Raw genomic sequence first — 12,207 nt, 5'->3', positions numbered from 1 at the left:
CAGGAGCCTCTCCCCAGAGTGGAGGGCTCTGACTTGCTTGGGAGCACGAGACAGCACTGAAGACCAAGTCTGTGGATTTCCCTGAGGCCCCACTCTGCAGCATGGCTGGACCCCTCAGTACACAACAGGAATGAGGCTGCCCTGGTGACAACAGAAGCTTATGGCCCAAAGGGCAGCCAAAGAGAGATGTTGAACATGACTTGCAGGCACTCTGCCCACAGGGAGAGGCCCCTCCTTGAGCCAGAGTTCCTGTTCACAGTGTATATGGCCCAACACAGTACAGACTATTCGAAATCAATGCTACGCCTACTAGGGATGGGTCAGTCTAGTGGCTTGTCCATTCCCTGGCCGTAGTTTTTAACCCTTTTAGGTTATATCTTGAGGTTGCCATATGGGGGCAGGATCAGCTCCTGAACCAAAATTTGGTTCCGCTATTGAGACTGATGACCCCACACATGCAACAAGAGAGACTGAAAAGCACTACTGTTCACTTAGTGAGACTTTCTTGGGAAGAGCATGGCATGCTCACAAGCAGGCCTGAACCGGCCCAAGGGAGCAGGAAGGGGCGGTGGCTTTGGTTCCCGTGTGGGTTGGGCTGGGCCGGGTGCTGGCTTCCAAGCTCAGGCTGGGCTTCTCTGGTTTGAACTTCCCACCAACAGTAGAGAAGGGAGTTCCAGGGCTTTCTTATGAGCTCGCCCAGAAGTGGGGCAAGAGGAGGAGGAGAAGCAGTGGGGCTTGAAGCTCAGAGGTCACACATCAGCCACGGACTCAGACTCTTATTACAGTTTACTTGCTTCCTTTAAGAAGTTGATGAACTCTCAGGACCTTTCCCCAAGAAAAACACCACACACCGCACACCACACAAAATTTTAACAAGTTCCGGGGGTTCATGGATGCCTTGAGGCCCCATGGGGGTCTAAAATTCCTGGTTCATAACCCCCAGAAGCTGAAGGAAAGAGGCAAAGGGTGGAATCCTGCCTCTTCCTGTAGCCTCCAGACTGGTAGACTTAACCCCTTCGAGTGTCCTAGGAGAGAAGAAGAAGGTAGAAGTCAGCAGAAGGCTCTAGATGCAGCAGGGACATCCCAGCATCCATGTAGGCCCCTTGGTCATCAGAAAGGTCTCTTTATATCTTAGGGTATATCTTCTCTTCAAAATTTCCATCATGGAATAACTTCCCAAGGTGGTGGGAAGCCTCAGTGATGCTGGCTGAGGGTTGGTGGGTCCACTTCTTGTCGCAGCTTGGATGCTGACCTAGAAAGTCTAGCCTGCCCCCGATCTCTCTCCTTTCAGCATGTGACTGGGGCCTTTGCATTAGGCTGTCATATCCCAACGGCCTCTGTTAAACATAAACAACAAACTATCAGTTCCTGGAGATGTTGATCAACTGAGTCAGGTGAGGCCCCAAGAACCTGAGGCAAAACCCAGAACATCTCCTGGAAGGTCTTAAGTCCAGCCCTGAGGAGGACCACCGGGGGCTGCACTTGGCCGTGCAGGCCCTGGGATCATGGGGGAAGGCCCCGGGCCTGCAGGACATGTGGGGAAGCAAATGCTCAGGATCCACTTGGCCTCTTTCAGCTTTGCCCTTTACTAGTCTTCCAGAACACACTGACAGGAATTCACATCTGACACAGGGGAGGAGGACATAGATATAAAACGCCAAGTGAGGAAGCTGTGTAATGCGGTGGGAACAACTCCCCACTTTCTAGCCGTGTGATATCAGGCAGGCGTCTGAACCTCTCCGAGTCTTTGTTTCCTCACCCGCAACTGTGGATAATGAATCCCCCTCATGCAAACAGACTGTTAGCTTTTTGGGGTTTTGATTCTTGTTGGGGAGAAGGGATTAGCAAGGACTTCTGTACTCAGCAAAACTGTGAACTAGATACGCCGAAAGCACCTAGATATGCCATATAAAAAAATAAGAAGAAACACCCTCTTTTGTGCATAAGTAACTGAGTTTAGGGCAAAGAGAATCTCCAGGGGCAAAAAATCAAGAGGCAACTGAAAATAGAGCCACAGGGCATGGGCCAAGTGACCCACCTGGGGTGAGGGGACAGTTACTGTCAACCTCAGGAATCCAGAGGCATTGGTTTCATGCAGGGTGAGCGATGAGATCCCACCTTCAGGCCATGAGAGAGGAGAACTGGGAATGAGGCTTCCGTAAAAAGCCAGCTTTGAGTGTCAAAGAGTAGCCTACTTATGAAAAGTTTGACTAGAAAAACCCACCCACCGACACAGGAAGATGACAAGGAAGCTTGTCTGTCTCTACAGGGTCTTTGCGTAGGAGAGAATTACTCTCTCCTGAAAATTTCGAGGCATCTCATGTTGGTTTAGGGTTCAAATTTACATGAACTGTGTGGTCTGGGAGTCCTCAAGCAGGACTGGCTGCCTAATTTGTGGGGCTCAGCGCAAAAAGGAAAATGTGGGGCCTATACTTCGGCAAGTTTGAGAATTTCGAGACAGTAACAGCAGAGCATGAAACCAAATATATTAAAGCAAGAATATTAAGCCCTTCTAAGCAGGAGCCTCCATCCAACTGTACGGGTCACAACCCTGTGTCCCAGCCACAAAATTAACATAAAAATTAGTTCTGGCTGCGCTTGGCAGGAACAAATGGAAAGTGGGCTTCTTACAGTTGAAGGCCTGCAAATGTGTGCACAATCCAGTACCACAAAACACCAGAGGAAGTGACAACCACAAGCGAGAGTCAGTGGACCCAACAGACAGCAGGAAAATCAGTTACAGGGCCAAGAAGAGATCTTCTCCAGAAAGAGATCAACTTGGGCCCCAGAAGTATTCCTTATCTGTGCTTCCATCAGTACACTCACAAAACACACAGCATGGCCTCGCCTATGGGGCAGTAAATAGAGTAATGGAGGAACATGCTAGAATGCATAAATATGAATGCAAAAGAAGATGGAATGTTCAGATGCCAGGGCTAGTCTAGTATCATATTTGCGGACCTGACTATGAGATACGGTCTTGCTGAACCCATAGAATCTGAAGATTGCCCCTAGACCTCAGCCCTATGGTGAGCTCTCCTTCCCTCATCTCCAGGTTGGGGAGCATCTTCTAGCTATGCTAATAACCCCTGCCTCTGTCCCAGGACCTGAAGCACACTGGCAGGAAGGAGATCCGCTTCGGCAGCCCACGGTACCTGTGCTTCGATGTCAGGAGAGAGCAGGTGATTCTTCAGAATTGCACGGAGGAAGGCCCTGCCATCCATCAGCAGCACTGGGACTTCCAGGAGGTGAGTAATCCATTCACAAAGGGCTCGGCAGTGTCACTGGCTGGCACTGTGTCCCAGGCTCTTTCAAGGGGTCGAGTATTACTTTACAGGCCTGTGCCTCTGTGTTGAGCTTAGTGGCATGGCACTAAGGCCTCAGGGGGAGGTAAAGCCAACCTTGCAGCAAAGTTGGGCCGCCAGCATCTTGAAATGTACCAATTTGCCATGTTTCTGTTTTGCTCTGACCTTGATCGTGGCAGAGAGAGGAGGCAGCCTCTTTTTAAAGTTTATTAGCTCAGATCACAAGTAGGACCATGGAGCACGTTACAGAAGCAGTCAACCACCTCGGTGGTGTGGTTTTAGGAGCAATGGAAAAGCCCTTCCTTACTCTATCACCAAAATAGTTGTGGCTATAGATATCATCCTCTTCCTTTGCAAGTTCCTGTGAGCATTTCATCGTTTTAGTAAGACTTTGATTCCTATGACCCCAGAGAGAAGCTCTGGATCTTTTCCAGAGGTTATGTATCAATAAAGAGGAAAAAGGAGGAATGCAGGTGTTTAGGGAGAGTGAGTGGATCCCCCATACAGCATTGGGATAGGAAGGTGACAGTATCAACAGTAAGTGTCCATACATAGCTTTGCACCTCAAATCCTTCCTGAAATGAGTTAGGGTATAAATACGCAAGCAAATAAGTACACACATTTTTAATTTATTTTGTGTGTGTGTGTGTGTTTTTGTTTTGTTTTGTTTTTGAGGAAGATTAGCCCTGAGCTAACATCTGCCACCAATCCTCCTCTTTTTGCTGAGGAAGACTGGCCCTGAGCTAACATCCATGCCCATCTTCCTCTGCTTTATATGTGGGACGCCTACCACAGCATGGCTTGCCAAGCGGTGCCATGTCTGCACCCGGGATCTGAACTGGTGAACCCCAGGCTGCCGAAGCGGAACGTGCGAACTTAACCGCTGCACCACTGGGCTGGCCCCCTACACACATTTTTAAAAATTTTCTTTTCTTCAATTTTTGCTTGGGAATAAAGAGGGTAAAATAACTAAGCAGAACTCTGTGCATTAGTACTCTTAAAGCAGGCTGTGAAAGAAGAACATCATACGGTGGAAACTTAAGCTGAACTCACAATAAGCAGTTGAGAACAAAGCTCTTGGAGCTTTGATACCAAGTGAACCCAAGACTCAGGGGCCCAAATGCTCAAAGAAGTCTTAGACATCAAGTTAAGGTCCTTTATGAATGATCATAAAGGATCATTCTAAGCAAGTCCTCTGGATAAGATATGTTTTAGAAACAGCATTGAAAAATAATACGTAAAACGTTAGTGACTAAAATGTACCTGGCATCTTTTAGGCATTAAAAAAATAAGACTTCAAAAAAGTATTATCACTTGGCCATAAAAAGGAATGAGGTACTGTTCATAGCAGCTCTATTCACAACAGCCAAGAGGTGGAAGCAACCCAGGTGTCCAATGATAGATATGAATGAATAAACAAAACGTGGCGTAAACATACAATGTATTGTGATTCAGCCTTTAAGGAAGGAAATCCTATTTGCTACAACATGAATGAACTTTGAGGACATTACGCAAAGTGAATTAAGCCAGTGACAAAAAGACAAATCCTGTATGATTACACGTAAATGAAGTATCTAATGTAGTCAAATTCATACAAACGGAACGTAGATTGGTGGTTACCACGGGCTGAAGAGAAGGGAGAAAGGGAAATTGTTGTTTAATGGGTACAGAGTTTCAGTTTTGAAAGATGAAAAAGTTCTGGAGATCTGTTTCACAATGTGAATATACTTAACACTACCAACCTTTACACTTAAAAATGGTTAAGATGGTAAGTTTTATGTTTTGTATTTTTACCCTATAAAAACAAGAAAGGAAAAAAAGAAACTAGGTACTATTTTATGCAACAGCATGGATGAACATTGAAAATATTATGCGAAGTGAAAGAAGCCAGTCACAAAAGGCTATATGTTATCTGATTCCATTTAGATGAAATGCCAAGAATAGACAAATCCATCAACACAGAAAGGAGGTTCGTGATTCCAAGGGCTGAAAGGAGGGAGGAATGGGCAGTGCCTGCTGGTGGATAGTGGGTTTCTTCTTACCGGGATGAAAATGTCTGGTATTCGACAGTAGTGATGGTTGTGTATACTTTGTGTATACACAAAAAACCACTGAATCGTACAGTTTAAAAGTGTGAATATTATGGCATGGGAAATATAAATCTAAACTAACAAATAAATGGACATTATCAGTATTGTTGATTATGGTTGTTTAATAATTGATTTCTTCTTGAAAAGGGGATGGCTACATTCAACATTAAATCTGGTAGATTTTGAACAGGAAGCAGCTGTAGTCTTCCAAACATGACTGACTGGCCTTTGGTGGGTCCTAGAGAATCTGCTCTCTACTACAACCTGGTGGCAATCGTACTAAATTGCTGGCTTAACAGAGGGCAGAAGTTAAATTCAATCCTTTTAGAAGCAGAATTTCAGAGGTACAGCAATAACAGTGACAGTCACCAATACAGCATAAAGACTGAGTGTGCTCTGTACACTGGCATCCTCCTTACCAGAGCTCTCTGAGAAATGGCATGATTACACACCACAATAAAGATAATTAATTAATGAACCCAAGGCTCTGAATGATGCCTAAATTTTAGGGCTACCTAAATTATATTTTATATTAACCAAAATACTAGAAAATGCTGCTTACCAGGCCAGTTCACATTACCTCTATTATTCGCTTAGTGATTAGCACAAATCTTAGAAATATCTTTCTTTGCTGACTGATTGCTGGGGTCTGACTGGTTTTCTTTTTTTCCTTTTCCTCTCTCTTTTCAGAATGGAATGATTGTCCACATTCTTTCTGGGAAATGCATGGAAGCTGTGGTGCAGGGAAAAAATAAAGATTTGTACTTGCGCCAGTGTGATGGAAAAGCCAGCCAGCTGTGGCAATTTGACAAAGTCAACACTGTGGACGAAAGATGAAGGACAGTGTCAGAAGGAAAAGAGGAGTTTGGCCATCAGAGTTCAACCCCAAGGGAACTAAAAGAACATGTGTATTTCGTGGAGCCGACCCTTTTGTGTTTGTGCTCCTGGTGATAGTAGAGAAGACGGCTCCGTGGATGAATATAAAAATGTCTCTCCTTCTCACATCTTATTTCATTGGCTGCTGGCTATTTTAGAAAAAGGAAAAAAATAATGGGCTCATTGTCTCATTCTCTTCATCACTAGTAGATGATCATTACATAGCACAGAAGATTCTTCATTTTTTTCCGTTGAGCACTTAACAATTGCTTTTATCTCTGACCAAGGAAAGGGGCCTGGACATTCTCTGGCAGCACCTCCAGGATATGTAAATCCAGTCTACCGATTTATTTCCAATGACCTTACCTTGGATTGTCTGTGCAGCCAACCATGAAAATTAAAGTGCAAAGAGGATAAAAAGGCCTGACATCCCAAAAACTTTGGATTAGGCTTATTAGGAAAAAATTCACATTCATTGGTTGAGCCATAGCTCGGAAGAAGAAAGGGAAGCGTCTGAGAGAAGAGTAAGGTTGGAGGGAAGATGGAAGAGAGCATTAGCCCAATTCTCCAGCTCAGTCTAGCGTCTGGAAAGAGGCAGCAGACCTGGCATAGGATGTTTTCATATTAATGAGAATTTCCTCAGAACTTTCTACCTCCATTCACTCTGCCCTAGCCCTTCTCTAGCGTGGTGAACCACAACCAGATTCTCATGCAATGTGTTTCTCTTTAGTCATTGGTGTTGGAAGCATCACTCAGACTGAGCGTTCACACTAACAAAAATGTATACAGCTCAGAAACTCTCCTGATGCCCTCTTGCAGGGTTTGCATCAACTGGATCAGAAATATCAACCTTCACAAACAGGCAAAACTCCCTGGAAGGGAAATGCCAGTGTCTGAGCCAAAATTCTTATGAGAAGAAGCAGGGTTAGGTGTTAATGTCCATGAGGGTTCACAGGGCCATCTCTGAGCTTGCAGCCTGTCTGAGACACCCAAATGTGCCCACAGGTTGAGCGTTCACAACCATGGAAGAACACACCTCCACTAGAACAGAGCCAACACTAACAAGAGTGGAACGACTCTCCTTGCTGTGACCTGGCCTACCTGGTTCGACCATAAGTGTTGCTGAGTGGGGTTGGTTCTGCTATTAAGAAGACACCATTCATGCACATTTCTCTTTCAAATAGAATTCATTCTCCACGTGGTCAACTTAGAAACCTCCTCTCAAAGATGCTGATCTCCTTTGGGCTATCTCAGAACACAGTGTGTTTCAAATGAGAAAAACTAAGTAGGAAGTGAGGGTTGCCAGACAATACCTATCATAATTACATATTCCTTCTCCACCTTTTCGTCAATGACCCACTGCATTTCTCCTTCCTCACACTACCCTCTAGACCTGTGTTAGTAGCCACTACCCACATATGGCTAAATGTAAATTCATTAAAATTAAAGAAAATTTAAAACTCAGTTCCTCAGTTGTACTGGTCACATTTCAAGCACTCAATAGCCACATGTGTCTAGTGGCTACTGTATTGGAGAGCACAGACATAGAACATTCCATCATTGCAAATGATTCTATTAGATAGTGCTGATCTAGATAGATTCATCATCCCATGGAGAGAAGAGATTTTAGCCACTGTCTTCTTCCATCAGACTTGTCTATATTTGAAACAAATTCCCCTAACATCCTGTGGCTGAGATGGAGCTAAAAATTCTCGGATGGCAACCTTGTAAAAGGCATTAATGGTTGAGAAGGGAAAATTAAACAAGACCTCTATTTTTTTTTAATGAACTTTATTATTGGTATTATGGGTGTTTAAAGTTGCTGCAATAAATTAATATAATTAAATAAAAGGCTGAATTCAATTGTATAAGTTGTGTTTGACAGTAATTAAGAAAAGGACCCAGATGGCTTATTGCTTAATTGGTTGAACAAAGCAAGAATGTAGTGTTTCTTGCTTCCTTAACCATCCCTGTGATTTATTTCTTTATTACAGAAATGGCTGTCAACTCGGTCCCTGGCTGGTACTTACAGACCCTTAATTTAAAGAAAACAGATGCCTCTATTTGGTTCTAAATGATATTCAACCTTTTCCTCATAGTGGAACTGCGTTGTTCAAATTTCCTTCTCTATGAACTTCGCTTTGATATTATCCAAAACGACCAATGTAAAAGTAGAGAAACCTGGCAGTTGGAAGATTTGATTCCCAAAAGTTTGATCTTCACTTGTCCACTTGAATTTTATGATAGGAATTCATTGTTTGAGTTTCAAGATTAGGTTCCAGCATCACCCCCGCCAAGTTCACCATCACTATTAAGTATCCCCCTGGGGGGATAGAGAGTTTTCAGCCAGCAGTCTGGAGTCCAGCACTCTTATGCTATTTCACAACAGTAAGAGCAGATGTCATCCCTGGAGGGGCCCTGATCTATTTCCTCTTTGGTCTCAATGCCATAGATCCCACTGGCCAACTCAGAATTCCAACTCCCATAGACATCAAAAAGTCCCACAGGTCCACGATGACAGGGCTGTCACTGCACCAGAACTTGACATTATTAGAGGTCATGTTATTGTGCTCATCCTGAGAGGGTTCCATTTTCTATTAGAAAGGCCAGTTTCTACTGGAAAAGCCAGTTGGACACCAAGTGATCTGTGATCAGTCACCAGATCTGGACAATTCTATATATTATGTACACTATTTATGCTTGTTCTGTAAAACCTTTTTTAAAAATGCAACTTATTTGTGACCACTTTTGGCCAAAGCCCAAAGCGCCTCCAAGTCCTGCCCTGATTGTTCAAACGCCTTGATTTAGGCATAATTCAAATGATTACATTAAGCACAATAGCCAAGGAAGTGATATTTCCAGAATTCTAGAACCATCTGCCATTTCTGTATTAATAACAGTCCCTCCAATCTCTAATCTCCTTATAGTTTCAACCCCTTCTTGCATAAAATGTGCTCTTTGGATATGGAAGTGTGTCCTTAGCATTGTTTCAACATTGTGACGATTTTTACTGTGGGAGTTCTTTCCACAGGTCTGGGATGTTTATGTTCTCTCATCACCAAAGGCAATAATACCAATACATAATACCAATACATTAGGCTATCACAACATATAAGCAGCTTGCCTGAATTTATTTGGCTTAAAAGTAGAATCATCATGGGGCCCGCCTGGTGGCGTAGTGGTTAAGTTTGCACACTCTGCTTGGGCGGCCCAGGGTTTGCTGGTTTGGATCCCGGGCGTGGACCTACCATTGAATATCAAGCCATGCTGAGGCAGGTGTTCCACATACAAAATAGAGGAGGATGGGCACAGGTATTAGCCCAGGGCCAGTCTTCCTCAGCAAAAAAGAAGAGGATAGGCAGAGGATGTTAGCTCAGGGCTAATCTTCCTCAAAAGAAAAGACAAAGGACTATCATGCTGACTTCACCCCTAGAGTGATAGTTTGCAACTCAGCCCAAACATATCAGATCATGTTTGAATATTAAAGTTTCCCAACAACTCCCAAACTGTTCAGCAAACTCACAGTCCACTGACATTCCAGAACCCACGACAAATGCTAAAATGCTACAGTTCTCTCTCTCAGGAAGAGGACAGGGTCAATTCTGCTGCAGCTTGGGCTTATGAAAGGCTTTTACCTTTTCAGTAAAGCGCGACCAGAGGGTAGGGCACCCCTTATTGAGAGACCCTCAGGAAGGCACTGCTGATCATTCTCCTTTAGGAAAAGGCCAAGGGTGGCATTGCTTACTGTTTGGTTTAAATAAGATCCAAGAGAGCCTGAGTAGCTGTCTTTAAAGTCGTAACCTGCCCAGATGCACCAGTGCTGACCCTGTTCAGAGGGTGGAGAAGTATCTGTTGTGTGGGAGCTGGGCAGCTATTGGATTAGCCAGTGCAATTCTTCAGCTCTAGCCATGCGACCACAGTGGGAGCTATCTAGTTCCCACCACATGATTCCACCCCCTTCCTCCTGCTGATCGGCTCTAGGGAGGATGTCTGACCCAAGTTGAGTCAATCAGCACATTCCCCAGTAATTTCGTTACTGAGACTAAGAAAGCAGTCTTTCTACAAGAGACTTAAGAGATGATATGAAAATGTATGAGCTCTCAGCAGCCTTGGTTTCTGTATATGGCCCTATGAAGCAGATAAATCCAGTCTGGAGAGAGAGAATTAAAGAGTAGGGGAGGGACCGGGAGGCAAACATCCAAATAGGAGCGGAGGAAAGAGATGGAACATCTTGATAGTATTCAAGTTGCTGGTTCCAGTTTGTTCCTGAGGTCTTGCTGGATCTCCGTCCTCAGAGTCCATGAGACATCCCCTAATATGTTGTTTAATCCAGTGCTCCTCAGATTTTATTGTGCTCACAAATCACCTGGGGATTGTGTTAAGGTGCAGATTCTGATTCGGTGGGTCTGGGGTGGGGCCTGAGATTCTGCATTCCCAATGAGCTCCCAGGGGATACTGATGCTGCTGATGTGCAGACACTCTCTGAGCAGCCAATGTTTAAACTATTCCAATAGTTTTCTATTGTTACTTGGAACCAGGAGAGTCGTCACTGGACCAGATCTTGGACTATTCTCTTTTGCTTCTCAAAGATCTCTTTCTGAATCCACACGGTAGGATGGTTTGATCCTATATTGTATAGGACATCACCTCTTGTTCAATGTAATACAGCCATTTTTAATTCATTCTCCTCTCTTCCCTCAGCACTCTTCCTCTTTCTCATTCTACTAGTTCTACTCTTTTGACCAGGGGAGTTCTTTACCTTTTTTATTGTTTTTGCTGTGTGTTCTGTGGTTGTGTTATGCTCTCCTCGCTTTCCTTATCTCGCCCTCAGCTTCCCTCTTTTTCTCATCTCTGAGCAAAGCTACTTTTCCAAGACCCATGTTCTTGTGGTATCTTTTATCTCATTCTCCTTTTTCCTCTGTCCAGCCCTCTATGCTCCTCCATCACCAAGTCCTACTGGCAAATCTTGATGGAGTGAAGAGAGTCAGTTTCTTCAAAGAATTTCTAGAGCACTGAGTAAATCAATCAATTGCTCAGATTTCCAGCTCTTCTCAGCCTCAGCTCCTCTCCTGGAAGAATCCAAAGTGTGAAAGAGCAGAAAGACCATTTAATATGGATGTGGGATGAAAGAGCTACTAGAGGTGCTGCTGGTAGTGGTGGGAATATGGCCCTTGTCTTGAGGAGGCCGTTGGGGTTCTGGCAGGTAGGTAGCCCTCTAGAGAGGATCTACATAGATGCAGCTGCAAGGGGCCCTCTGGAGATGGGCCAGGATCAGTGGCCTCTGAAAATAGCCACATCTAAGAGCCAAACATGAGATTAGATGATCAGAAAACAAATCCTGCCAAAGCTCAGAATTTGATTCTCTCAATCCTTAAATTAAATCTCACAGTAAAGTTAAAGTACACTTAACTAAGAAAGAGACGCCACATTCACCCATCAACACCAGAGTCTGTGACATAGTGTTTTGACCCCGCCCACCTTTCTCTGGTCTTATGGCTTCAGTGTGCTCCTGAAGAACTTCCAACCATCAGTATTTGCATTTCTTTGCCTGAGGGTTTTTCCCAAAGCCAAAGAAGATGGCCTTATGATGTGGGGCAGGCCAGACATGCCTTGGAAGTCACCCCACAGGACCAGCCCTCAACTGATGACTGACAAGAGTTGGAGTATAAATACCTCAGCTTCCTCACCTCTCTGGGAGGATAACTCCGAGATATACCTGTTCTACAACATTTCCTGGAGTTACCAGCGAGATTCAGCTCTAATCGCCCACAGTGGTAGCTGGCTTGATAATACATCTTTCATTGGCTGCATTCCCATCCATAACTCTCTACGGGTGCTTCCTAAGCTCACCTTCCAGATAAACCACTTGTACTCAAATTCTTATCTCAGTGTCTCCTAATGGGGAAATTCACCCTAAGACACATGGCCTGGCCCAT

The 12,207-nt window shown here is 44.4% G+C and overlaps 1 protein-coding gene across 2 annotated transcripts in view; it reads left to right on the top strand.

Annotated features, from left to right (window-relative positions):
- GALNT15 (polypeptide N-acetylgalactosaminyltransferase 15) overlaps window positions 1–8,138 on the top strand; it is a 43,780-nt gene extending 35,642 nt beyond the window's left edge. For both annotated transcript variants that reach the window (XM_014842176.3, XM_014842175.3), the window contains exons 9-10: window positions 3,105–3,248; window positions 6,086–8,138. In XM_014842176.3, the coding sequence (XP_014697662.2) occupies window positions 3,105–3,248; window positions 6,086–6,232 (291 nt within the window). In that variant the 3' untranslated portion in view covers window positions 6,233–8,138. The remainder of the gene's footprint in view (window positions 1–3,104; window positions 3,249–6,085) is intronic.
- Window positions 8,139–12,207: the final 4,069 nt, after the last annotated feature.

This window comes from Equus asinus, chromosome 21 (genome assembly GCF_041296235.1).
Source record: "Equus asinus isolate D_3611 breed Donkey chromosome 21, EquAss-T2T_v2, whole genome shotgun sequence".
Lineage (NCBI taxonomy): Eukaryota > Metazoa > Chordata > Mammalia > Perissodactyla > Equidae > Equus > Equus asinus.
This window is presented reverse-complemented; position numbering and strand designations above follow the sequence as displayed.